Source organism: Poecilia reticulata, linkage group LG2 (genome assembly GCF_000633615.1).
Source record: "Poecilia reticulata strain Guanapo linkage group LG2, Guppy_female_1.0+MT, whole genome shotgun sequence".
Taxonomy (NCBI): Eukaryota; Metazoa; Chordata; class Actinopteri; order Cyprinodontiformes; family Poeciliidae; genus Poecilia; species Poecilia reticulata.
In genome coordinates, this window is record NC_024332.1 from 8,226,936 (window position 1) to 8,253,180 (window position 26,245).

The 26,245-nt window shown below is 43.2% G+C and overlaps 1 protein-coding gene across 5 annotated transcripts in view; it reads right to left on the bottom strand.

Moving 5' to 3' along the window:
- LOC103473550 (nck-associated protein 5-like) overlaps window positions 1-26,245 on the bottom strand; it is a 133,350-nt gene that overhangs the window by 14,448 nt on the left and 92,657 nt on the right. For 4 of the 5 annotated variants that reach the window (XM_008423870.2, XM_008423878.2, XM_008423886.2 and 1 more), the window contains 9 exons: window positions 20,569-20,662; window positions 18,079-18,195; window positions 16,850-16,918; window positions 14,354-14,392; window positions 12,169-12,288; window positions 5,593-5,697; window positions 4,315-4,503; window positions 508-4,004; window positions 107-212 (listed from right to left, as the gene is read on the bottom strand). In XM_008423870.2, the coding sequence (XP_008422092.1) occupies window positions 107-212; window positions 508-4,004; window positions 4,315-4,503; window positions 5,593-5,697; window positions 12,169-12,288; window positions 14,354-14,392; window positions 16,850-16,918; window positions 18,079-18,195; window positions 20,569-20,662 (4,336 nt within the window). Of the gene's footprint in view, window positions 1-106; window positions 213-507; window positions 4,005-4,314; window positions 4,504-5,592; window positions 5,698-12,168; window positions 12,289-14,353; window positions 14,393-16,849; window positions 16,919-18,078; window positions 18,196-20,568; window positions 20,663-24,993; window positions 25,317-26,245 lie in introns of those variants that run through there. The other variant, XM_008423894.2, reaches the window with a different exon arrangement.

Below are 26,245 nucleotides of genomic sequence, written 5' to 3' on the forward strand. Positions count from 1 at the left end.
GGATGGACGTTCTGTTTGAATGTGAAACAGAAACCAGAAACCTGAGGGAATCTGGAGTCCAGAACATTCGGCTGCAGCAGAAGTTGGAGGAAGTTCATCGACTCACCGCCGTATCAGGACAGATCTGCAGGTCCACCTTGGTTTCGCCGTGCTTCCTGGGTGTGGACGTGGCGGGCGGTGAGGCGGTCACGCTGCTGACCTTCACCGCCGTCCTGAGAGGGAAGGGCATGTAGTTTATATATCAGCTAGTGCCTTCGTCAAGCCAGAGAGCTGATGCGCTGAAATAGCCTGCTCTTTCACGAAGGCAAACACACACTCAAACACAGACATCTCATATAATGTTTAACAGCCTGCATGAGGCCTTCCACCCTGTCAGCTGAGGTACAGAGAGGAAAACAAACTGTGAAAGGAAATGTGGAGTGTTTATTAGCTTAAACACACTCTGAGTTGACTGGAAGCTGCTGGTTTTACTGTAGAACAGTACAAGAATCATACTTCTCTACCCACCTGCCAAGGAGGTCTTTGACAAACTGGTCTTTGCCGATAAACGCCGTGGTGCTCTGAATCTGACTGGCAATCTGACCCATCTGATTGTTGCAATGGTCCATGATGGAGCTCAGCTTGTTGTTCATCTCAGACAGATTCTGGATTTCCTGGCCCTCCTTCTTCTTGTCCTTCTTCTTGTCAGGCTTGACCTGTTTCCCTCCGAGGACAGACCCGATCTTTACGTCTTTCTTCTCTTCCTTCCCTTTGGGAGAGTCGGATTTCTTGCCGCTCAGAGCCGGAAGCTTGCTCTTTCGAAGGCCGAACCAGTTAGCGAGAGATGGGCCGGTTTTTTGTTTGGCCTCGCTGGCTGCTACCTTCTCTTGTTCTTGGGATTTTTGCAAGTTTTCCTCGATGCCCATCATAACTTTTTCTTCAATTGTACAAACTGTTGGGCTGATTTTCTTGTCCTCTGTGTCGGTTGGTTTGGTTGGCGAGTCCAGCTGGGTTTTGCCCGGTTCGTTGACGCTGGTTACCAGGCTTTCGTTCTCTCTGGCAGGGTTTTCTGGGCTATAGAAGGATGGCTGAGGCTGAAACTGTTGGTGAGAGGCCACTTTTGGTTTCCGGATGTTGTGGAAACTCGTCCTTTCACCTGTCAGCTGACTGCGCACCTCTTTATGTGTAGGGGAGGTGACGGCTTCGCCCTTAGAGCCTGACTTTGAGGGTTTGTCGGGGAGGCCATTGGTACTGGTTGAAGCTGTCATGCCTCCATAGTGGCTTAGCCTCATCCTGGGTGAGTGGAGTGGACTCTCAGCCAAGCCAACAGCTGGTACCTCTAAAGAACTCTGCCTTGACAGAGAGTTTCCCCTCTCACCCGAGTTGGTAATGATTTGAGTCCGAACTTTCCCCGGTCCCTCCAGCACATTGATGTTGGGCTTCTCCATGTAGTTGGTGCTGAAACTCTGACTACGAGCTTTGGCGCCGTTCATTCCCAGAGCGGGTTTTAGATGGGTTTTTGTTGTCACGGATATGGATCGACCAAAGAGCTGACTGGTCCTTTTCCCCTTCTCATACACATCAGCTTCCTCAGGCAACACAGCAGGATGTTCGTCCTCTTCTGGGACGCAACACTGGACTTCACCTTTTCCCTCTGTGGAAAACATCTTGGGTGGCAAATCGATACTAAACGCCGCTTGCAAGCCGTCACACTGGGTTGAGGCATTTGAAGTCACCGTCTCCTTGGAGACTGAGTTGATATGGTCCTTCTCTTGCTTACCAGGAACAGTTGGACTGCTTTTACTTGTAGGAGGTGATTTCAAAAAGGCTTTAAAGCCCATTGGGATGCGAGTCTTTGCAACTTTTTCTGCTTGGCTGGGCGACATAACAGCAGAGGCAGGAGGGCTAACGATAGCTTTAGCATTCTGCTGCTCTGGCTGACATTGAGGGGAATCCTGAAGGGATATGGGTAAACTTATAGAGGTCTTCTGAACTGTCTGGTGGACATTTTCATGAGTGGGTCCTTTCTTAATTGCAAATGTGTTTTGTAGTGAGGAGCCTCTGAGGGCACTGTAGGGAGGAGGGACATTCTTTGAGCTTCTAGGTGCATTGTCAGGTTCTCGAGCAGACCCTGAGTTTGCAGAAGGGAGGTAGTCTTTTGTTCGTTTGGAAGTGCCTTTAGTAGGAGTCTGAGTCACAACGGGGGACTTCTGAAGGTGCTGACTGGTTTTCTCAACCAGTTTCTGAGGTGCAAGTGCAGTCCCATAGCCTGCATCCAAATCCAAACAGTCTTTATCTTTGATGGGTAAAGTGGTTTGCATATTTGGTGCCAATGAAGTGTAGTAACTTGGGGGAGGGCCCCTCCCAGTGGTTAGTGTGGATGGTGGAGCCACCCCTGTTCTATGTGCCTGAGGGGAACCTTCATAGTTTGGTCTGATCAGTAGGGAGGTGGTGCGGCCTGGGGGAGGAGGAGGAGAGGGAGACCTGAGTTTATTTTTGCTAGGTTCACAGTGTTTGTCTCTAGTTGGTTGTTCACTAGTGTCACCAAACTCCAAGAGCCTCCTTGGGAGGTAGGGGGAAGTGGATGAGGGACCCTTACTCCATTTGGAGTTCACAGCCTTTGGGCTCTGAGAGCTAGTTTGTGTTTTTATGAATCTGGACATTTTAACGGTAGGAGAGGAAGGGGATTTCTCCTGAGTGGAGGATCCTGAGTTTCCACTATTGCTTGGCTCAGCTGTTGAACCTTTAGACACCCTCAGTGGGGATGCTGACGGTTTGTTACGACCAGGAATTTTTGAACCACTAGTCTTGGGACAGGCAGCATCATTCAACGGAGGGATGGACTGACCCTTACTTGCTCGGACACCTGGTGGTTTTATTAGCTTTCTTTGTGGAGTCGGCTGCAAATACAGTCTCTCTGTACTTTCCTCCTTGCTATTGGCTGATTTACTAGTCCTACTCTCACACTCTGAAGGTTTCTCTGGAGACTCCAGAACATTGTAATTTCTTGCATTTGCAGATGTTTGCCTTGTTGGTCTCTCTGGTGGTACTAATTCTGCATAGTTAGCAACAATTTTACTCCCTTGAATTTGATCTGCATCTGCTGGAAGCCTTTGGGGACAAAGCTCAATAGGTTCCCCTTCTGCATCAAAGATAGCCAATATGCTTTCTTCAGACTGGGTACACTTGGAGGCTTTTGGTTCCTTCAACAGACTTAAAGGTTTGGGCCTCCCATCGGCAGACTGGGTGCGTCCCTGGTCTCTGCCCAAGTATTTTTGTTTAAGGAGCTTTGCAGCATCCCTAGACAGTCTTTTGAACTCCCTCTCTGCTTGCTCTGTCGGTTGGTCACAGGACATTCGGACCTCACTACACTTTTCCTCGCGGCCGTCCACATTGCGGAGGCGCTTGGTGCTTTCTGGGTCGGGCGGGTTGAAGTGGAGCTTGGTTGGTTTACTAAAAGCCGACTTGTGCTCTCCATCTGAGAGAAAACTAATGAAACTTACAAGCTTCTCCGGACGCTCTTTGGAATCACAGCCAGAACAAGGGTTCGCGACCGTCGGTCCTGAAGGGGGGTCGCCTTCCTGCATCCCGTCCCAGCTGCACAAGCTGTCCGAGATGCTGTGAGAGTGTCTCTTGCAGTGAAACCAGCAGTCCTTGGTGGGGATGTCATCTCTGCGGCTCGACTGTGCCAGTTCATCATCTGCATCATCCGAATCGTAGAAGAACTGCTTGCCGCGAGCGGTGAAAGTCCTGCCACAGTGGCTGGGCTTGGAAACCCCTTTGCTGCTGCTCTTGATCCCCAGGGAGTAGATGCCCTCGTTGGAGTTCATGCAATCTTTATAGCCTGATCTGGAGATCTTCGAAGAACAGGAGGAGCTCCGGTGTTTCCTCCTCTGGAGTTTCCTGAGTCCCTCCAGAATGTGGCTCTCCTTACATCTGGTGGGCCGCTGCTCCTCTGAGGGGGCGCAGATGTTACTCGGAGCCGACGAACCCAAACTCAGCCTCTTCTCCCATGTCAGAGAAGACTTGAAAGCACAAAGAGACAAAGTTAACACTTGTAATAGGCCATGTTTTAGCAGTTCTGTCAAAATACTTTAACATTTATAGTAAGGGTTAGATTACTCAAAGTACAAAACCATTTTTTAAGATCTCTGGACTACCATAGATGTATGTATGTATTATCTATGTTCACAGTTTTCTAAGGAGTATTTTCTTTAGTCATGGTCATCAAACTCTTCCAGGAGGATATGGGATTAATTAGGGCCTCAAATGAGCAGGGAACTTTGACGAGCTGCCACTCGTGATTTGTTTTGTGGAACTGATGTTTGGGTTTACCTTTTTCCCGCAGGAGCGTCCGTCATTCCAGGTGTACGAGCCGCTGGAGAACTCGCTGCATGCGCTTGACAGGGAGATCTCGCTGCTGCTGCAGCTGCTGCGCGGGTAGACGGGTGGAGGCATGCTCAGGCTCAGCTGGCTCAAACACTTGGCCACAGGGAGACCCGGCTTTCCACTCAGCTGAACCTCCTGGAAGAAACGTAAAAGACAAGCTTTTTAAGAACCGGTGAAACGTTACGGGTCTGTACTAAGAGGAAAACTTTTATCGTGGCCAATAATATTGTGTTAATCTGATGATTTGTCTTCACTAAAACAGTTTCCAGACCTTGGTGACCATCATTAGCTAATCTTTCTGTCATCTCAGGTGAACGTTTTGCTCAGGTTGATAAAACTTGAGCTCCTGTGGAGCCCAAGTTCACAGAACTGGTTTTGGAACAACCTGACCCCAATTACAACAACAATGTTGGGATTGCTGCCATGAAACCAACCGACTTCAATGAAGTTCTACCAAACCTGGGAAGAAAAGGGTTCAACTATGGCTAGACCTTTACAGGCTCAGGATATTTGTAGAAATTTGAAGTTGCTAAGACTGAAGGCTGAAAACTGGTCATCACCATGACTGGTGACGATAAAGGAAGTAAAACTCCTAATTATAACTCTGACTCTGTGTAAATGAAAGTCAAACTTTAGCATCCAGTTCTAGTTTTCCTTTTCAACATCCAATGAATCAGAGAGCTGCTTCGCTTTTGAGCTCTGGTTGCTGTTGCATACCTAATTGCCGTCTTGGTGGTATTTCAGCGAGGATCGACCCTCACTGACCAACCAAATCCTTCCAGAGAAATATCTTGCAGTTGTTGCGGAGATATCTAATTTTCATGCACTGCTGCCACATCCCCGCACGTTTATCAAATTAGAACCTCAGAGACGGAGCGATTAAAAAAAAAAAAGCCCCACTTGGGTCTGAAGGATATGTGGACATTTAGAGGATTCATAATTCACTTTCCTGGTTTCAGTTGATCAGGTGGCATTCTCAGGGGTAAAAAAAAAAAAAGGGAGGAGAAAACTCATCTTCAAGCCTTAATGCATAATATATAAGATGACTAATGTTCCAGTGTGTCTTGTGGAGTCATTTTAACTGACGTGGAGTCTGAATCGATGCTTTTCTGGTAACACGACGAGGATTTATGCCTCTTAGTGCCAAGCGACACCAGAGGTTCCATTCAGAAAGGTCACGACCCCTGATCGTTGGGTTTGCAGATGTGTTTTTGGGGGGCTTACAGCAGAAGGAGAGTCGGAGTTCCTGGAAAGCAGGAAAGCCTTGCTCCTCTCGGGCTCCAGCAGCAGGTCGGCCGCAGACAGATCCATGATACGAGAGTGCAGCTTCTGTAAGTCAAAGCAGAAAGAGAGCGAAGGACATGGAGTGGTGAGTTTCAGCTACAGAGAGCCCGGGAGATTGAAGCAAGCCTCGCAGAAAGATGTGAGGATTTTTATTGATTCTTTGCTCTTTTTAAGTCAGAAACCGAACTGAATTATAAGCGCGGTCCAAATATGAAACAGTGAGAACTTTGGGTCAAGGCTGAGCGCTGTTTTACAAATCAGATTCCCTTCGCTGGAGCCGATTCTTCTTCTCTCAAAGTCATTACAGTCATCAGCCGGCCAAAAAAGAAAAAAAAAAAAAACAGTGTGAATAGGAAATAATTACATTGGGGGGCTGGGGATTCATTTGATTTGCTTCCCTTAAATTTATGTCCAACTCTCTTCTGTTAGTTAACTCTCACACATGAGAGGGAAGGACTCAAAACCAAATGCATTCCCACACATTCATCTCAGAACTTAATTACGCTCCATTCCCCACGCTCAAATTAACTTAAGCTGGAAATAAAGAGGAGCAGAACACTTGATCTTCTGCTACACTTCCACTGACAGCGGCAGCAACAGCAGCAGCTGCAGCAGTAGTAGCGGCAGCAGCAGCTGCAGCAGCTACAGTAGCAGCTACAGCAGCAGCAGCCCTCACTTAGGGACCGCATGTACAGACACGGCTCTGCTCATCTGATCCGCTCGCAAAGCTAAACGCTCATAAATATTACAGATAAACGGCGAGAGGTGATTTTGTTTGCGAGAAATGCTTCGGTTTATATCGACTTCCTTTGTTCCTCACCAAATACTTCTCTCTGAACACCTGCATTATTTCACTCAGAGCATGAAAGCATCGGGGTTTTGATGTTTTGTTTTTTTTCTTTTTCTTTTTGTTCAAATGTTTGCAAAACATTAAAAAGAAAAGCTTGTTTTTTATTGCGAGCATCGAGCCTCTGAATCGTCTGAAAACATGAGAACAAAGTCACACCAAAACGGAAGAACGGTTCCTCCATCCAGAGTTATGCCCAATAATAACTAATCCGAGTCATTTATTACACAGAAATTATTAAAACTCAACTTATGCATCATGGACGTCATGTACTAATAATAAAATAAATAATTATGATTAATTGTCATGAAGGTTACAACAGAGTACGAGGGCCAGAATAAAGTGATAATATGAAGAGAATAAAGTCAAAAATAAAGTCATACTAACTGATATTATGCAAATAAATTTGTATGACAAAAGACTCAAAATAATAGTAGAAAAAAATCTAAATGATGTGATAATATTACCAATATAGATTCATAACATTACCAGAATAAGGTTTTATATTAGGAGAATGAAACAGTAATCTAAGTTCTGCTTCGGCACTGGCTTCAAATGTTAACACATCCGCATCAAATTATTATTTATAATTGGCAGAAATCTTAAATAATTCTGTAAACAACTGATTCTGTTGGGAAGGAACAAGCGGACGGACTGAGCTGGAGAACGTTACCCCAGCTCTGCTCTGACTAAAACAACTTTATCATTTCATCACTTTCTCCTGGTAATATTACAGAATTATTCTGCTAATGAGAGTAAAAAGGAGACGAAGCGTTTTGTGTGTTTCTTCCTTCCACTTCACAGTAAAGCAATACTTTGATGAAATCCTGGTAGTTTTGTCTGAGTGGCCTGCGTGAGCGTCGGCCTCGCTGCAGGCTGGGAGCGGCCGCCGCCGCGTCGCAGGCCCTCGATCTTATCACACGGTGCTCCATTTCACCTCCTCAGCATCCTCATCAGCCATGCAGTCGATAGTGTCACCGGGTCACCGGGTGGGAGGGGGGCTGAAGGAAATGGAAGATGACGAAGCCGCCCCTTTTTTTTCTCTCTCTCTCTTTTTCAGTCTCAAGGCCGACGCTCAAAGTCACAGATTTTTTTTATTTAAAGTTCCCGTAATCCATCATGCAAATAGTTGCGTCTCTGAACGTCTGCAGCCTGAGAAGTTTCCTTCAGACTCCGAGGGAGACGAACACACACACAAAAAAAAAGAAAGCAAGCCTTTCTGCTGTTTGTTAGCTGTGTGTGTGTGTTTTTGTTTTGTTTTGACAGGAGCCATATTTCAAGATAATGAATATCAGCCTGGAATAGCAGCAATAGGCAGCTTCCAAACAAATCCGTCAGTATCGGCAACCGCTGTCAAAAACTCACATTGGGGGGAGAGTCTCAACACACACACACACATTGAAAGAGGAAGGCACATGATGCATGGTGTGATCAACAGTTGCAGCCATCACAGCCTTTCTTTAAGTTGGGGTTATTACGATCGGCCTTCGACATAAAAATCCTCTGCTGCCGTATTAAAGGACTCCAGTGGAAGTAAGCAGCCTGCTAACATTCTGTCTTATTATTATTATTTTATTCTTCCTAATGAGGTTCAGCTGAACATCCTGTGTTGTGAACTGTGGAAAAAAACCCCAACAACAACAAAAAACGCCCGTTTTCCCCAGTAATGGGTGACTCATGTGACACCTGTCAAATGTGACACGCAGATAAAGCTGCAGTCACACACATATCTGCTTCATCCAGCCAAAAACCTTTATGGAATCAGAGGGAAGCGTTTCGGCTCCTCTGCCGCGGCTCCCTCCCAGAGCGTTAGCGCTTCTTTATCAGAGGAACCGGAGAGGCCGTGGGGAGCCGCGGCCGTTTAATTACTGATAAGCAAAAAGAGGTCCAGAAACCCAACGCTCATACGCCTGATTAGGTCTCCATGTGGCTCCTGGAGACAAAATGGAGGAGGATCTCATGTGGGGCGTTTCTGTTTCCACCCAACTATCTGCTTCTCATAAACCAAACGTTTTCTTCTGATTGTCTTAATATTCTGCTGCCGCGCACAAACACACAACCTGACAACAACACTGAAAGAACATTTCAAAAAGTGTTTTATTATTCTTTTTTTACCTCGCTACTTTCATTTTTTTTTTCTTTTTGCGTTGCATCATAACTAAATATTTCAGTTCATCAAACTTAGCTCATTTAAAAGCTGCTTTTTGTATTCACTCAGGTCATCAGTGTTAATACTCAGAAAAAAAGACTTTTTTTATGGCACTCCACTTACAATGATAATATATATGTATATAACCTGATAGCTAAAATATTAATTGTAAAGGATCATATTTATAGGGGAGCTACTTATGTCTGAATTCAAGTTCAAGTTTTTGTCAAATAGAAGCCAAAACTACAAGAATAATACAACTCAGATTAAAGTAACACTGTTTTGTTCAGGAGAGTGAGAGTCAACAGTTTCAACTCCCTTTCAAAATTTTGCTTTCATTTTTTTAAAAACTAAAGTATTTCATAAATAAGTATGCTGCTAGTTTTTATTTTGCAATTAAAATATCGGAATAGTGTTGACATTAAGGTAACATGTTAACACAAAGCAAATATAATTTTCTCACGATACTAATTTTTGAATCAAGTTGTGAGCAGATGAGCGTCTCTCAACTGCTCACAACTGTCCGGTGTGTATAGAAGCTAAACTGCCAGCATTCATTTAAAAAGAAAAATACTAAAACAGAGAAATTAAAAAGTTTCACTTAACCTTTTAATCAATTTGACCAATTTAATCACTAGCTATTAAGCTAGCTTATTTTAGGTAGGCTAAAATAAGCTAGCTCATCACATCCATCCATCCATCCATCTTCTTTACACCCTTGTCCCTTATTGGGGTCGAGAGGTGTGCTGGTGCCTACCTCCAGCTAACGTTCAGGGCGAGACGCGGTAGCTCATCACATGTCAAGGTTTGTTTTTTTTATATCTTTACCTCAAATTAATTCTCTTTACCAAAACACTGATAACTTGGATCTTTTTACAGCAACAAGAAAAAGATGAACACAGTTTTATCTTGGAGATGTTTATGTCTTTTAGCCTAGCCATGTGTTTAGTGAGCAGACCTTCCTCCAGGCTGGAAACTAAGCCATTTTTTTTGGCTGTTTGTGTCTTCATATTAAACAGACGTCTAACAAAGACGTTTCATCCTCCCCTATAGCTCTGTAATTGGGACACCAGTCAAATAATAGAAGGGAGAACAGATAGATCCTCTGTAGGATGTCCCCGTCCACGCTGACACGGACAGATTTAGCTGTTTTTAACAGTTCTCCCACACACAACACAACTCATAATGAATGCAACGAACATCCGCTGTAGCGTCACCGTATTATGATTAATACTTACAATAAATCCCCCAGCTGGTTGTGGGGAAAGTTGCGACTAATTTAAAGGAAAAAAAAAGAAAGAAAAAAAAGGACAGTCACGAACTCGAGAACTTTGATCAGTCACTTACGTAAACAAACAATGTTATTAATTTTCTTTTTACCTGCCTGACGACGACGCGTAGCTAATTTATAGATGGCATCTCTGCCTTCGCAAAGAAGAGGAAAAAACAAATTGCGGTCTGAGCTGCACTCCATCATGTTTCTGTGGGTCTACACGCTTTTTCAGAGAGATTGGACTTCTTGGTGGTATCATCAATATTCCTCTGCCAGGCTTTTATATAACAGCTTCACTTAGCGTTGCTCCTCTCTGCTCAATAAAGTCACAGGAGGTAGCAAGGAACTGACAAATCCCTTTAAAACGCACTCACAGATTTTCTTTCTTTCTTCTCTCTTGTCTTTACTCCATTTACTCTGTTTCTCCCTCTTCATAATTTGACCTTCTTGTCAGAGCCGGAGCCTCTCTGCTATCTCATCTCTCTCCATTTTCACTCCCCTGTTCTCTCTCTCTCTCTTATCTTCCCCTCCTGTTTCCATCCTCACCTCTCTCCATCTCCTCTTGTCTGACTGGAATGACAGCTCTTTTCTCCTTTTATTTCTATTGCTTTTTTTTTGTTCTTTTAATATGATCAGTAAATTGCCCTGCAGCAATTTCAACAATTATTTGAAAGTGTCCTTTTCTTCGGGGAGTGGCAGGTCTTCTTTCGTAAGCGTATGTTTTAACGGAGAGCTCATACGTACACGGAGGATTTTCTACCATGAAGGACCAGAAAGACGATCCATTTGAATCACAGCTATGGCCTACAGTGTGTTTGCCTCATAGCCACTGGATTTAGCAAACAAACTGACTGTTTTCCTCCCGATAGTCCAGTAGACTCTGTTCTACTGGGACCAAAACAGCAACATTTGTTCGGAGTCCAAAAAACCAAACCCTTTGAGCAACCTGTTCCCCTCCTCGACTGTGGGGGCGCTGCACCAAGAACCACTGAAAGAAATGACAAGAAAGCCTCTGAAGAAGACACTGACCGCAACTTCCTTCTTCACCAAATGGAAACAAAAATGGAGTAGCATCAGATTTTAACGGTTGGATTATTTCACTTTTGTTTTTGGCTAAAGCATATGAGCTATTTCTTCTGCTAGCGCTAGGCTAGTGCGTTTGTTTTGGTAGTATTTACCCAGAATGCTCTGTGCTTTAGTCCACTTCCTGCTTTTGGAGCGGTCTCCGGTCTGCCTAGTGTTCAAACGTGCATTCAAAACACACCAGAGTTCACTTCAACCAAACCGAGACATGAGGTTTGTAGGAGGAACATAGTTAGATTTTTTTGGTTTGCATCATAGTCTGATTGCGCAGCTCACAACGGACTGGATTTGGATTAAAGCGGACTGAACAGGTCTGGTGTGAACACATAATGAGCCCACTTGGTTCTAGATGTGAATTAAATCTAAAATCAATGTATTCTGTTTAAAGAGATTTATTATATGAAATTTTATGCTCAAATTTAAAAACTGGTCTTACAGTTAAGACTTTTTGAGATCGATGTTCTGTGAGAATATTCAAAGACCTGTGGCTGAAAAAGCAGCCACTTACTTTGCTTTTGATTTGGGCTGGATCCAATTTTTTGTTAAATGTTAAGCCCTATGGGGTCCATATGGGTAGAAAATTATCTGAAAATGGGCCCCATGTGGGATGATTGTCTGTATGACCAAAAACTGGTGTTTCAGCGTCGTCATAGCCAGTTCCAAATTCCTGAAAAGTTTGTTTCAAGATCTCGTTTTCAGGTACGCATAGGGCCAATATACGTTGTAAATGAGCTTAAAATGGGCCCCACATGGGTTTGTCCTTGGGCTACACAACTTGTTTTAAAAACTGGGTTTAGGTCACACACATTGTGTAATAAACACTCTGATGCATCCAGATCTAGATCCTGGTTTAAACATGTCGAATCAAACGCGTCACTGACTGAGTCAGACCCAGAGCTTTTTAACACATAATAATCAGAAACGAAACAAGCTCCCTCAGGAGATGGAGATGGGTTTTTTTCTGTTCCACAGGAAATGGCTGACTCAGATCTGATGACGTAGAAAAAGCTCAGACTTTTATTTTTGTCAAGTGTCAGCGGAAGAGATTATTTACACAGGGGAACATTTTTCTGAAAAGCTATAATCTAAAAAGATTGTTTTATCAAAATGGATTTTCCTAAGTGAGTGGTGGAAGGTGAAAGGTCAAGAGGAGCTGGTTTTTACCTGGAGAAGCAGGTCTGAGGCGGGCTTGATCCTCTGCTGGAACAAAACGCTCAGCGCTCGATTCTGCTGCTCCAGGTCGAAGACTCTGGTTCTGAGCTTCAGACATTCCTCCCTCAGATCCTGACACACAAACAGACAAACAGCCGGGTTTAACGTTCATAACGCTGATCACTGCTCTTCCAAAGAATAAAAACCTTCTCTCAAAAAACAAAAAAGAATGGAAAAAACCAGGACATTTTGATATGTTTTAGCCTTTCATCCACACAGAAACTCAAATTAGTATCACAAAAAAAACAACTATCTGTGTTCATGGGGAAACAGATTTATGGTCCTGTAACAAATAAAGCGCCAATATATCCACATACTACTGGCTTTGACGCGACTCCCAACTAACATCATCTTTCTTTTTTAACCATCATATTCTAATTCACTATTTAAGTGCAGTTTGGTATATCTGTGTGACCACCACCACCATCATGGCGCCATGATGAATTCGAAACAGGAAGTCGAGGTTGTTTTGAATCTGATTGGCTAACGGGTTTTAGCTTAGCTCTGCACTGCCCCCTACGGGTTAGGCATGTTTAAAAAAAAAATGCTCAGGGGTGGATTGGAATGAAAACGTCTTGGATTTTTTATTACTTTTTGATAAAAGTTGCTGAAAATGTGTTATATGAATAAAATTATCTTACCTTACCAAAGTCTTTTTTTTTTGTTTTGTTTTTTTGTGTGTAAACAACACAGAATAGCAACAAAGACACCCCCTCCCCCCCACACACACATGCACGCACACACTCTAACCCAGTGGTCCCCAACCCCCGGTCCGTGGACCAATTGGTACCGGGCCGCGCAAGAAATAGTGAAATATTTCCGTTTTGTGTATTATTTGAGTCTGGAGGATATTTTATTTTGAAAATCCTTTAACCGGATTCTCTCGGTTACTTGCGCGCCAACACTGAGGCCACAAGCAGCAAAATGAGTAAGAAACAGATCAGATGTCTTTGGAAAGTTTCTTTGCAAAGGGGAAAAGGCCCAGAGAAGAGACAGGAGAATGGATTTATCCCGGACCGGTAGGTGAGTCCCACATTACAAGCCCGCTCTGCGKMRMWYGCGGCGACCGGCTGCTAATGRSGCAATGAAGCYTCAARCYRMKTCGCCACGTAGAGACCAAGCAGGCTGTGGATATAAGCAACACTTCGGGTGTCATTGTCTCCCATCACTCCCAGAGGGGACCGTCTCGTTGCAGAGAAACAAGCTCAGGGCTCCGTTAGTCAGTATCGTGAGTTAAAGTTTTCACGAAAGTAAAATGTTCATTTTTGTGGCGCATCTGTATCTTATTTTGAAGGGATATGTAAACGTTACCATAGCGACCAGAGTCAGAGCGTTTGGGCAGTGGTTGAGAGGAGATGAATAGACCTTGTGAGTCTTAAGTCTGACTTAGACGGAAATATTTAAGAATTGTGGCCGATTCTCCAAACCTCTGTGACCACAGAGCTGATAAATGTTCGACAGGTTCGATCGGTTCGTTTCTCCAAGGCAGGAGCAACACGAACCGATTCCAGCCACAAACATCCCGATTCCAGAGGATAATCCAGTAAAACCCCCAACATAGCGGAAATTTAGAATAACCAAACACGGATGAAGCAATAGTGATAGTTTGTGGAGTCATTTTAAGAGATAAAAGATGCAACAAAAAGAAAAGGCGGTGGATAAAAGACGACGGAAGCAGCCGCTCTATTTGATGAACTATGATTTGGAGGTGGATATGTTTTTTCATAGTTAACATTTTTAACTGAATAAACATAATAATGACCTTTAGATTTAATAATAAACATTTCCACATATCATCTCCGATATCCACCGGACTCAGTTGYGCGATATGTCAGCTGTTTGGGATTCCCCTCTGYTCTTACGTCACCGCGTTTTCTGATTGGCTACCTGTCACATTCAGCAGGTTGTATTCTCGTTCCCAGACAGGAAAAAACCCCACAGGTTGCGATAAAAACTCCAAGACAACCCCAATTGGGTATATTCAGGATTTAGCGGGAACACCAACACCAACACCTCCCCTGGAAATATTCATTGAGAAGTTTTGTATTTCTGCGTTTTAATAAGTCAAAATCAGAGCAAGAGCTGAAATGTGCGGAGAGCTGCACTGAAATAAAAAACAGAAACATTTGAAACAAACCTTTTGTGTGAGAAGAGCTTGGACAACTTGGTTGGCAACCTTAAACAGAGAAGAGAGAAAGATCAGCTTTAGCTTTATGCATGAAATGACTCTCCAGCTTTAAAGGAAAACCCAAACAGGCGTCATGTTTGGTTTTGTTTATGTGTTTGTGGTGCGGCGCAGCGGGCGCCTTCCTGTTCCCTCTCTGCCTGATGGCCGTATCGACAGGCTGGCTGATGTACAGGCAGAGGCCTGACTGGATCAAGTGCTGCTGTTCCTCACACCCTCGTGTAACTCAGACCACAAGGCCAATGGAGACGCAGCTCCCATTACCATCATTGATTGCTCATTAATAGCGTGTGAAGCCGCACTCCGGATTATTGAATGAGCAGAGAGCAGGGTAAACATGGAGATCAGTGTGTTAAGCGGTTCTGCAGCCAGAAGCTAGCAGAGGCAGCCGGGCATCGCTCCCAGCCCTCCTCCTCYTTTCCTTTCCTTTCATCCCTGTCCCTTGCTCCTCCGGGGGAATCTGCTTGGCTTCCAGGACGAGCAGCTCAACTCGTTCCTGCTGGACCTGCTGTCCCGCAGCGATCCAGAGTCTGCTGCGGCTCCCCCAGCTGCACTTATCAGGCCCTCTCAAATAACCAGCAGGCTCTGAAGGGCTATTGTTATGTAAACGACGGCTCCAGCTGCTCCGCCGACACACACTTATGGATATTAAACGTTCCCCGTGTTCCCTGGAGCTGCAAAAAGTTACAAATGAGCTGCAGGAATAACGACAGGAAGGGTTGGTGCGGTTAATTTAGAGCAAAGTTTTTACCGGTAGGCGCTGCCCGTTTCTGAGGCTAACCATGTGGGCAGTTACCCAGAGCAGCAACAGAAATGGGAGGTGCACAAGATTAAAAACATATAACTTAGGTGTTGGTCGTCTGCTGAACCGGTTTTCTGCTGTTTTATGCTTGTGTGTGCGTGTGTGTGTGTGTGCGTGAGTGTTGAGTAGGTATTCACTGATCTCTTCTGTACTTTGACTGAACTATGTTTGCTTAAAGGCCAGGAGGACGAGGATCTCAGCAAGGGTGCCATCGATATGCCAAAATCTGCATCAGAAAGGGTTCCCAGAAAAACCTACATTTATTTTAAAATGTACTTCCTGAAACTAAAACGTAAAAAAATCAGTACGACTGTGGCAATAACAACTATGAAAAATATCAACAATTATGCTACTTATGCCTTAATATTTGAAAACAATGGTACCTGGAAGGGTCCAACTAAATGCTGACTGCAGGATAAAGCTTTCTGCCTGGTGCTAAAGTTTAGAGGTAAATAGATACAAGGTTTGGTGCAGTATGCAGATTGGGTCACTAGATGGTACTTTATTCCATATGTTGCACTTTTAAAATCAGTTTGAAAAATTGTTTTCGTAACTTTTGCAGAAACAGCATAAGAGTCAATAGGAGGTGTTTATCTGATATCAGTTTATGCCTCTGATTTCTTTAAATCTTGAAAACCTTTAAAATGATTTATTTCTCAGTAACAGTGGTTTAAAGCCAAATGCAAAGTTCTGTTTAGTTTAGTGGTTTAGTTTGACCCACACAATACCAGCCTCCATATGCCCTTCTATTATCAAAGCATTGGCTGCAGTTTATAGATTGTGCCACTAGATGTCACCATCAGAAACGCTGCACTTTCAGATGCCTTCCATAGGCGCAGTGGTCTCAAGGAGACCAGGTTGTTTTGGATTAGATGTAGTTTTCAGTTTTTGCCACCAGATGCCACTCTTTCCCAACTCTGCAGATACAGTACGATAAACTGGATCGTATCTCTGTTATAAATTGTTCTTTGGTTTGTTGCGGTTGCAGATTCTGCCACTAGATGTCGACGTTTTTCGCATGCTGAAAAAGGTCGACTCTGCCAATAAAGGTTGCTTAGTCTTGTAAGATGGACTACGGCGACATTGTTGCAGTTTGCAGGTTTGACAGTTAGATGTCACTATGTTCCACTTTTAAAGGGACAGCATCGTGTAAAATCAACTTTTCTCAGCTTATCATATTATAATGATATTCCCTTACAACATGCCTGGAGTGTTGCTTTGACTTTTTCATTCTTGTTTGAGAAGTCCTTTAATCTCCATGGCAACACCTGGTTGGCCATCGAGGTACAACTCCTCCTCAGGTGGCAGTAGGTGGCAGTCTATTTCACTTGCTGCATCTTTAACACTGAATCAGGCCAATTCTATAGGTGCACGCTCTGCTCATTAATTTTAGATTTCACACTGTTTGTGTTGTTCTAAACATAATACAAGGTCAAAGTGATTTGAAAACATGTCGTTTGCTGTTATAATATTTGAGAAATATGAGGCTGGTGTCTGTTTCAGCGTGTGGATTCAGCATTCATGCTGTGGTTTAGAGCCCATGGCTGCAGTAAACGGGCAGCGCCGTGCTCTGTGCAGCCTCGTGAGTGGCCTCGTGTTGACCTCCGTGCAGCAGAACCCGGCCGGCGGAGCCGACGGTGGCTTACCTCATCCAGACAGCGTTCGTACTGCTCCCTCTGGCTCTCGTTCTCCAGGGCCAGGGTTGAGTTCTCCTCCTGAAACAACACGCTCGCTTCAGTGACATGCTGCAACGATGAGCAACGCAGGCAGCAATCAGAGGGAGGCTTCCATAACAAAGGTCAGATGCCAACTTTGAACCGGGACGGCCAATAAAAAGCATTACCAAGTGCAACTGAGAGAAAGGTCAAGGGGACGGAAGTTATGATGTTGAACTTTTGTGCTGCGAGAGTTAGGATCTAATAAGAATATCTCCTTTGCTTGGCGAGCGGCGAGGCGGCGCGCTATTGATCTTCCAGAGTTTCCAATTTGTCAGAGGCAGGCGGCGCATTAGGAGCTGTCAGCCTGCTGCGCTCCGCTCGCCCTTTGCCCTTTCAGCACAACCCACCAGGCCCTGCACGGAAACATGGAAAACGTAATTGGGGCCCAAAAACATTCCAGCACGGCCCAAACGCTGACTAATTAAACCGTCGGAGCGGGGGAATTGGTTCTGGAGGCGGACTGATGAGTAATTAAACAACGCCTTGTTATGTTAGCGCCTCTATTATTAGGAAACCCCTCACATCTCTCGCATTGTTACGGCTAGAACAGGAATCATCTTAAAACAACAGAGTGAGTGGATTTATTCAGGCTGTTCACACACAGCACCAGAAAGAACAACCAGGACCACCAGACAGAACCATCAGAACCACCAAAAGCACAACAACCAGAACCAGAACCACCAGTTGACAAGTTGAAATATCCGACAGTGGTAAATAAATAATCATCTTCCTCTTTAATTATCACACTAGTTTGGATCTTTAGCCACTTTTCACATGTTATAAATGTTCTCCATAAACCAAGACATCACAACTGTGAGTAGAGGTATTTTGGACCAATCACAAACTGCTTTTTGCCCTTTCGTGTATTTGATGTGGATATTATCGCCCCCTGGTGGCCCAGCATGAAAATAGCAGCATTTTTACAATTTTCACAGAACTAAAACAAACATTTTTTCTTATTAATAAATTTTAAAAAAAAACTGTAAAAATAACCCAGAGCAGTATGAGTGTTTTATCAATAATCTTATCTTTTATTGTTTAGTTTCAGTAATATCCTTCTCGAGAATTAAAGGTATAAAAATAACCTATTTCAGTCCGACATTTAAATTTAAATTACTTACATTTTTAAATTAAAATAGATTAGAATCAAAGCTCACCTCCAGGGCCTTGAGGCGCTCCAGAAGAGGCCTGGTTCTGTCCTCCTGATCCACTGGAGGCATGTCGCTCTCTGCCGGGTCGTCATTCGGTTTCTGCTCCTCCTCTGACAGTTTATCCTGCAGAGATGGGGAAACAGGAAGTAGTTTTATCTCACTTCCTCCATCTACACATCAGAGTCCTCCTCTTCTCAGGTCAATCTGAAAATACGGAATATTAAAATAATACAGAAATATGGGACAGATACTTCTATGTTCATAAAATGCTGTGTGCCATTCCAACATGTTGAATCCATAACTGTTCTGTAAAATGGCCGACTACAGTTTCCCCAAAATGCTGCATATGTAGCCACATCCAAGTAGGCGGAGCTTGTTGCTCCAACACCTGAATAAGATGCCGACGTCTCCTCTGATTGGTTGATAGATGATGAGTGCTAGCGCCATGGCTGAATTATGCATTTACCTTTCAGTGCCATGATTTTTAATGCTTTATTAAGTGACTTTCTCATTTAATATAAACACCACAATTATGAAAATGTGGGGTTTCTTGACGTTAGCAGAATATGGAAAAGCTTTACATACATTTGTAATTGAAACATTGCTAGTGAGAGCTTCATTAAGGTGTCCCTGGATGCACCAATGTATGAACCACGCAGACGCCACCTAGTGGTGCAGCTAACAACATGTTTCATCTCAACTCCTGACCCTCCTATAATGGCTTTGGTGATTCCGTTTCCTGATAGGACACAGTGTCTGAGGGGCGGGACTTAGGGTGAACGTGATGGGTGGCTTGGGACAGTTTTTAACTGCTTGCTTTTTTAGCTTAATTTCTTCTTCTTCTGACTCCTTCAATATTATGAGTGTCTAATATTTAGATTCTGGCTTTCCATTAATTTTCAAAGGAAACTATTGCCTGCAGGGTTTTTATTTTTGTTGTTTTGGAGCTATAACTGAAGGAATTTTTAGGCTGAAGTAAAAAATAAAAATAAAAATAAAAATAGCCTGGAGCTTAACAAAAGTAATACATTTCCACTTTCTTTCAACTGTGTTCATTTGCATTTTAATTCTTTAAAGTACTTATTTGTCTTTTATGTTTAATTCTTAGCCAGCCCTGTAGAGATCAAGGGTTTGTCACAGCTTATTAAAGCAGGCCATACGCCCCTGGCTGTCAAATATAGTATATAAAGAACACATTGTTTTTCCTTCAATATTTAACCATTTCAATCCATAATGTGTATATATATGATTTGTCTTCAACCATAAAATGTTTGAAAAATAAAGCTGTGGCTCACCGCTTAAACTTTTAAGCGGTGAGCTTAAAAGTTTAATACCAATAATTACAATGAATTTTTGCAGCTTTTCTCCATTTTGTTAAGTTTATTCAGTCAGATGAAGAGAAGGTATGTCGCCAAGAGGTATACCTGTGCCTCCTACCTGAGCTCCACCAGTCAGCTGTCTGGCATCTTTAGTTAATGTGCTGCAGAGCCGACGGATTGAGCTTCGCGGCACTGATAGATGGCTGCGCTCATCTGAATCCAAACGCTGCTCCCTCTTAATGGGAACTTTGTTTTCACTTTGATTCAATCTCATCCAAACACATATTAGCTTTTCAATCTTGTTCGATTCCATCAGTGGCTCAGATCCGTAGCCGTACTTTACAGCTTTGATTTGTCTTCAGTTGGGTGATGTCCGCTTCGGCGCCGTCGGACGCCGTGGTAATAATCCGCAGCGAGTCGCGGCGCGTGGACGGGGCCGCACGCTGCCCTTTCCACTTATTGAGTTAGTCTGCTGAATACACACAGGGCAGCAGCGGCGGGGACGCGTACCAGAGCTAAACACCCGCTGGGAGTAGAATAAACTGCGTCCATGTTTATTCACTCTGACAGTTTGATCGCAGGAGGAAAGTTTGTTCACAAACTGCACAAACGGATGGAAAATTAATATCTGATCACCTCGAGTCTCGAAACATGGAGTTCATGATTGTTTATGTGATTTTCTGCAATCACAATCACCATTTTTGTGGGTCCCCTTTTAGAAATTGAGCCCAAAACTCAAAATTAAAAACAATGTTTTTGACCATTTTTGTGGAAAATTTGCAATTATGCATTGACATGAAAAATGCAAGAATGTGTTGATTTTTCATGAATTTCTGCCAAAAAAAAACTGGAGGACTTGATTAAATGTTAGCAAAACTAATTATTTTTATTCTTATATATAACATTTCTTTTAAACGGTAACCTTAATGCGTGAAGGTTTATACAACAAAAAGTGAAGAAAAAAAAAAAGCATTGGTCCTTTTCAAAGTAAACGGTGGTAACATTATTCACATTCAGGGAACCACAGGCTGTGATGTCAGACCGATTACAGAATGCTGCTGCCAGCAGGACACAACTTGTTAATAAAATCCTTTGAAAGATGTTTGTGTTTTCAAACCAGATTAAAGGAGAACTTTGAGCTCCCAGGAAGGTTTTACATAGCAGTAAAGTGTCCCACCTTGTAGGCCTTCATGATGTCCAACGTGTCCACGGCGCTCTGCTCCAGGACGCTGCCCTGGCTCTGCAGCAGTGACCGCACCGTCTCTTCCATCCTGCACACAGCACAGAGGAAAGGATGCTTTTTCATTGAGGAGCTTCTAAACAACACAGTAATTTTTTTTTTTAATCTCATGTCACTCGGGCTTTAAAATGTGAGGAGAAAAGCAGGAGACATCAAATAATGCAAACAATCAGCAATGACATTCATGACTACCCGATATGTCAGACAGATAGTAATTCCTTCATTTAACCCCTTATTATATGAACCAGTGAGGCTAATTAGCTTCATACCAGTAACTGCTGATAAATCTGAATACTACAAATGTTGGTTGATGCATCTGCCTCTCATACTAAGACTGATATCACATGTGCTTTGGTACCATCTACTGGTCGGAGTGAGAACTACATGTTCGTGGAAGTTGAAGCGTACAAATGGCCGACTGCTTTGAATTTGGCTGATAGACTGAATATTCTAAACCTTACGCTTTGCAGTGCAATTAAATATATTCAGGCTGACAAATGTTTTCTATATATCATATATTAAAATAAACAACATGCTATCAAAATTCTGATAAAAGGATAAAAGCTTCTAGGACAGAGGAGTAACAGGATTTCTCAGTGTTTTAGCTGTACTTGAAATTCTGTAAGAATGAAAAAGTAAATAAATGTTCAAAAACATTTATTTTGACTCGGCTTCAAAATCTGGTTTGACCATCAACAAAATAATCAGCATTCCAAAGCTGAACAATCTGTTTCATTCCTTAATTGCCTGGTGGATCAAATTAGCATCATAGCTAAATTTACACCAATGGGAAATGTAAGGTTTAAAATAATAAGCCCTTAGTAATTTCACATCTGATTGAGAACAAAACCATAAGTAGTACATATTTTTTGTGAAACTGGATATAAATTCAGGTATCAAAGTGTTAAAAGAGGAATTAGCATGTGAAGAATAAAACCCAACAAGCTCCATATCACACTGCAGTTAGCATGTAGCTAACATAATATGGAGCTCTACTAACCCTAATGAACTACAGGAGTGTATTTTTCCCCTTGTTTGCCTAAAATATAAATAATTAAAGCAGAATTATGGCATATTAGAGATATTTTTCTCTGTCAACAATTCAGTCCTCATTGTGTAACTTTTGAAACTTTGCAGACCTCAGCCCAGAGGAAGGCGGACGTTTTGGTTGATATTTTGAGGTTCTCTGTTGCGTAGACGATTGTTTTTGAGTACGTCTTTTGAACGAGTTTGAACTGGTTGCGTTGTTTTCTTTATGATGAAAATTCGGTGTCTGATATGACGTGAAGATGAAAGTGTGAGCAGATCCAAAGTGACGAATGGAGGCTAACGTCTGGGCTGAAATCACCTGAAATGAGAGCAGAGTGCAACCTCTCTCAGGCGCCTGTTGTCTGAAATGGATCTTCCCTCAGGAGGGATTCTCTCTTTTATATTTTCATAAGCGTGTCCACATCAACTCACACATGGCAAGCGTGGAAACGGAGAACGGCGCTGCTTTTGGACCGCTTTGTTTGCCATGCGGAGAAAGCTCAGCACACACGCTCCGCTTCACGGCTTATTGGACCATTTGTTTTTTCATTGTTTGTAGGTGCAAGTCCACCGCATATGTGGCTGCTGATGGCTTCAAATTAAGGGCAATCACAGCGGCAAACGCGAAGCGAGTAACCTTGAGCTTCAAGGCCTGATCGGCTCAAAAACAATCTGCTGCTAACGCTGCGGGCTGCATGCAAAACAGACGCGTGGTTCCGCCGCCGTTCGCCTGCCAAGCGCCGCAGCATCAGATCATCTCCGCTTGATAAAGCTGGACACATTTGAACGGGACGACGGGATCACACTGGGGGCAGAAGGAACGTCCTTACCCGGAAGAAAGGGATCTTAATTTCTATGTTTTTAGGTGTTTCTTAATTATTCAACAACACAAGGCTCATGATTTATGAAACAAAGTGAGATTTGGCACGGACAATCTGGTTGTTTTAAGTGGATTAAAAGTGGATAAAAGTTAAGGGGATCAAGAGTTTACATTTTAAAATGAGACAGATTATATTAGGATTTCTCTATTAAACCTGGTAAATATCAAAGAAAACCCTAAAATGTTATCAATAATGTTAGGTAATACATATTGTGTTAATGTTTTTCAGATAAAGAGAATAGACATCCAAACGTATTAAAAATTAACCTTGGTGCTGAAAACCAAAGAATAAAAAACACATTGTGATTAATCTATACATACTAAACAGAAATAGTAATGATAAAAAAAAAACTTCCATCGTTAGCCACTTCCTTTGTTCAACCAGTGAGCAATATGCGATTTATGTTTATGAAACTTTTATTGATGCTTAGCAGACATTTTAAAATTAGACATTTAAAAAGATTGGCCAAATTGTGTTCAGCTTGAAAAATACAAAGAATGATTATATGTGATTTTACAAATCAGCAGATTTATCATGCGTCTTTAAATGATTACATTTGAAATTGCTGCTCTGATACGAGTATTTTATGACTTTGATTCAACACAGAAGCCTTTCCACCCCATCACAAACATACTAAATAGATGTAAATGTTTAGTTTAACAGTGGTGGTTAGTGGGTGAAGCAGTCGAAGGCAGGCAGGATGTAGCTGTATGCCCACCATCTGTCCAGGCTGAGTGATAAAGCCGGCAGTAATCAGGCCTCTAGCTGCTGACCGCACCGTCAAAGAGCTTTAAACACTGGCCTTAATCAGAACAACCTATAGCGGGAGGAAGACCTGGACATACAGAGCCTTTAAGGCCTGAGACTCTGACCCCAGGTCAAGGATTTGTGGACTGGCCTGATCAGTATTGCAGGTAGGAATCACAGACAAACCAAGGGCATACAGGAAGGTGATCACCCACAGATAAATCTGTAGGTTGATCTTTCTGCTGCCATCCAACTTTTAATTCCTTTTCTCTGTGTCTATATTGTGAAAACTGTCCAACCTGTTGCAACTAGTACTTCCTCACAGCTCATTTTCTACAGCGCTTAATATTTCTGATAATCTGATCTGCTGAAATTAAGGTAGAACCTGGCGACAGGGGTAATGTGAGATAGGTGTATGATTAATGTGTAAAAGGGGGCCGCACCAATGAAACCGAGATGAGAGGAAATATCATTAAGCCAGCCAACAGATGGAGTCGGAGTGAGTCTAATGCTGCCGAGTAAAAACACCTCCACCTGAATGTGGAATTAAGTGGGTGAATGTGTGTGGCCTGCACATGCCCGACTACCTGCAGACAAACTTCCTCGGCGACCTTCAAGTCACTAAGTGGCGAGGCGGGAAGAAACTTCCACATGCTGAACGGGAGGAAATGGTCTGGTGTTTTCGTTCCAGCACACCTGAAAGAGCTCCCGTTTTCTGAAAGATCTGCTTCATTTTTCACGCCGACTCTAAAGCTCCCTCCCAACTGACGTGCGAGATCTCGGCGGACCGGTTTGTGTCCATTTGAAGGCCGGGGGAGAGCACTTAGGGGCACTCTGAAGCACAGATGTGATAGTGATGGACTGCAGACACTGAAAAAAAACTCACTTTGTATTCTGCTCAGCATCGTCATAGAAAATGAATCCTTTTCATAGTTTAAATAAATGTCTTGGCATATTAGCAAATTGATTTCCTAACTCAATGAGAACATCAGAAAAATAAAGTTCTTGGGTGACAGTCGGACCTGCGATGCAAATCCAAGTGAATTTGCATAAATACGCCCTTAAATGTGATGTAAATTCATTATAAAACACACAAAAAAAACATCAATTCCAGTTTTCAAAGCGGTAAATCTCATTAAGGCCGCAACTGGACAAGCTCCCGGTAAAACATCCCTGAAGATAAACTCTGTAATTTGTCTTTACTGTAAATCCTGCTCTGTTTAACCCTATTTACATGGACGACATGGCGTGCTAAATGCTTATGATGGATGGGGAATAACTCTCAGATGACACAAGCATCACTTAATGTTAAAACAGTCTTTCTCAGAGTGAAAGGACGATTTATCACAAACTGAGCCAAGGAAATATTGAGTGCATCACTGAGGGAAGAAGAGGGCAAGTAAAGGATGAAGGAGAGAGCGTGTTGAGGTGAAAGCCAATTCTCACTCTTTTGACCTCTGAGCCACTCCGGCTGAATTCCAAACATTCGTCAGCAGTTCAGGAAATGCAATTAAGGGCCCGATCAATCGTCAGCCGCAGGTCTACGATGATCTTCAAAGAAACTCCTCATCTTGTATGCAGGTGAATGCCAATGTGAAACAGGCCCGGGCACCTGGAGTTTGCTCAGGAAATTGCAACAGGTCTTGGGTAAACTCTTTTTCTCAAAGAGTTCTGGATGTACCCAGAGAAGTTGAAAAATTCTTACCCCATTTTGACTTCGTCTCCACGTTTACCTCCTCCATTCCTCTTGAAGAAGGCCAGGAGAACGGCGCAAACATCCCTGAGCTCCATGCGCGCGGCCGGGCAGCCAGCTTTCACGCTGACCTAGTCCCTGCTGTTGAAATGTGGGTCTCCTGGTGAACAAATAGGCAAGTGTGGTCATCATATAAGCCTGAGTGCTTTCTGCTCAATCGACAGCACGGCCAGGTTGCTGAGTCCGATCTTCTGCTCTCATTTTCTCCTCGCTGCGTTTCGGCATGTCGTTATCCAGCGCCGTGCCGAGCAGGGACGGCGTTCTGGCAGGCAGAAACGTTCCCACATGGCCCACGCTAAGCCCTCTCTGAAGGAGCGAGGCCCCCCGCCAGGAGGCGAGCCAGCCTCTAGAGTCCTGATGGGAAAGCCTTGCATGGGCAAGGGACGACTCGGGATAAGGAGATCCACCCTTGTTTTGTCAGCTGGAGTGTGTCCGTGCAGAGGAGTGTGTGCCAGTGATTAAAGAGACTTTCGCTTTGAGGAAATCCACACTTTCTGTGCAATGAAAGCATTGACAGATTGCCAGTCTCTGTGGGCTTGTCTTTGCAAATGTGTAACGTTTAGAGGCAGAGGTGTCTTTTCTCACATTTATTCTGAGCAAACACAAAGTGAAGTTTTCAAATTATGATTCTATTAAGGCAAAAACGCCAATCAAAGAAACCCGGTGATTAAGCAGTTGCTCCACAAACCCGATAGCTTGTAATGTCATACTTTACAACAACTGCCATCAAGCATTTGCCACAATTGGCAGTGAGTCATTTGCATCAATCACTTCTCAATTGTTTTTGAGATATTGTAGCCTACTTCATGTTGTCACACACGTTCTGTTTAATTGATTTCCTGTTTCCACAAGTCTGACAGTCATCAGCCTTGGTAGGGCTAATGGCATTTCACAGAGAAACCCAAAAAATGTGGTTAAATTACCATGTACTTCTTTGCATAGGGTTGGTTTGGAAGCACCCAAGCTATCTTTTTGTATCTCCATCAAGTTAGTTTTATGTAAATATTGAGTTGAGCTTTACAGCATGCTCCCATCATTGCTTGGCAACCCCTGTACTGCATCTTATTCTGGAGTCACTCATGAATTTTTCATGTAGGACCAAGAACGCAGTTGTTTCTTGAATTTTTGCCCACAAATTCCTGAAGGAAACCTGAATTTGCTTCACTTCCCCGGCTCTGTCAGAGGCTCAGGTTCCACAAAACCT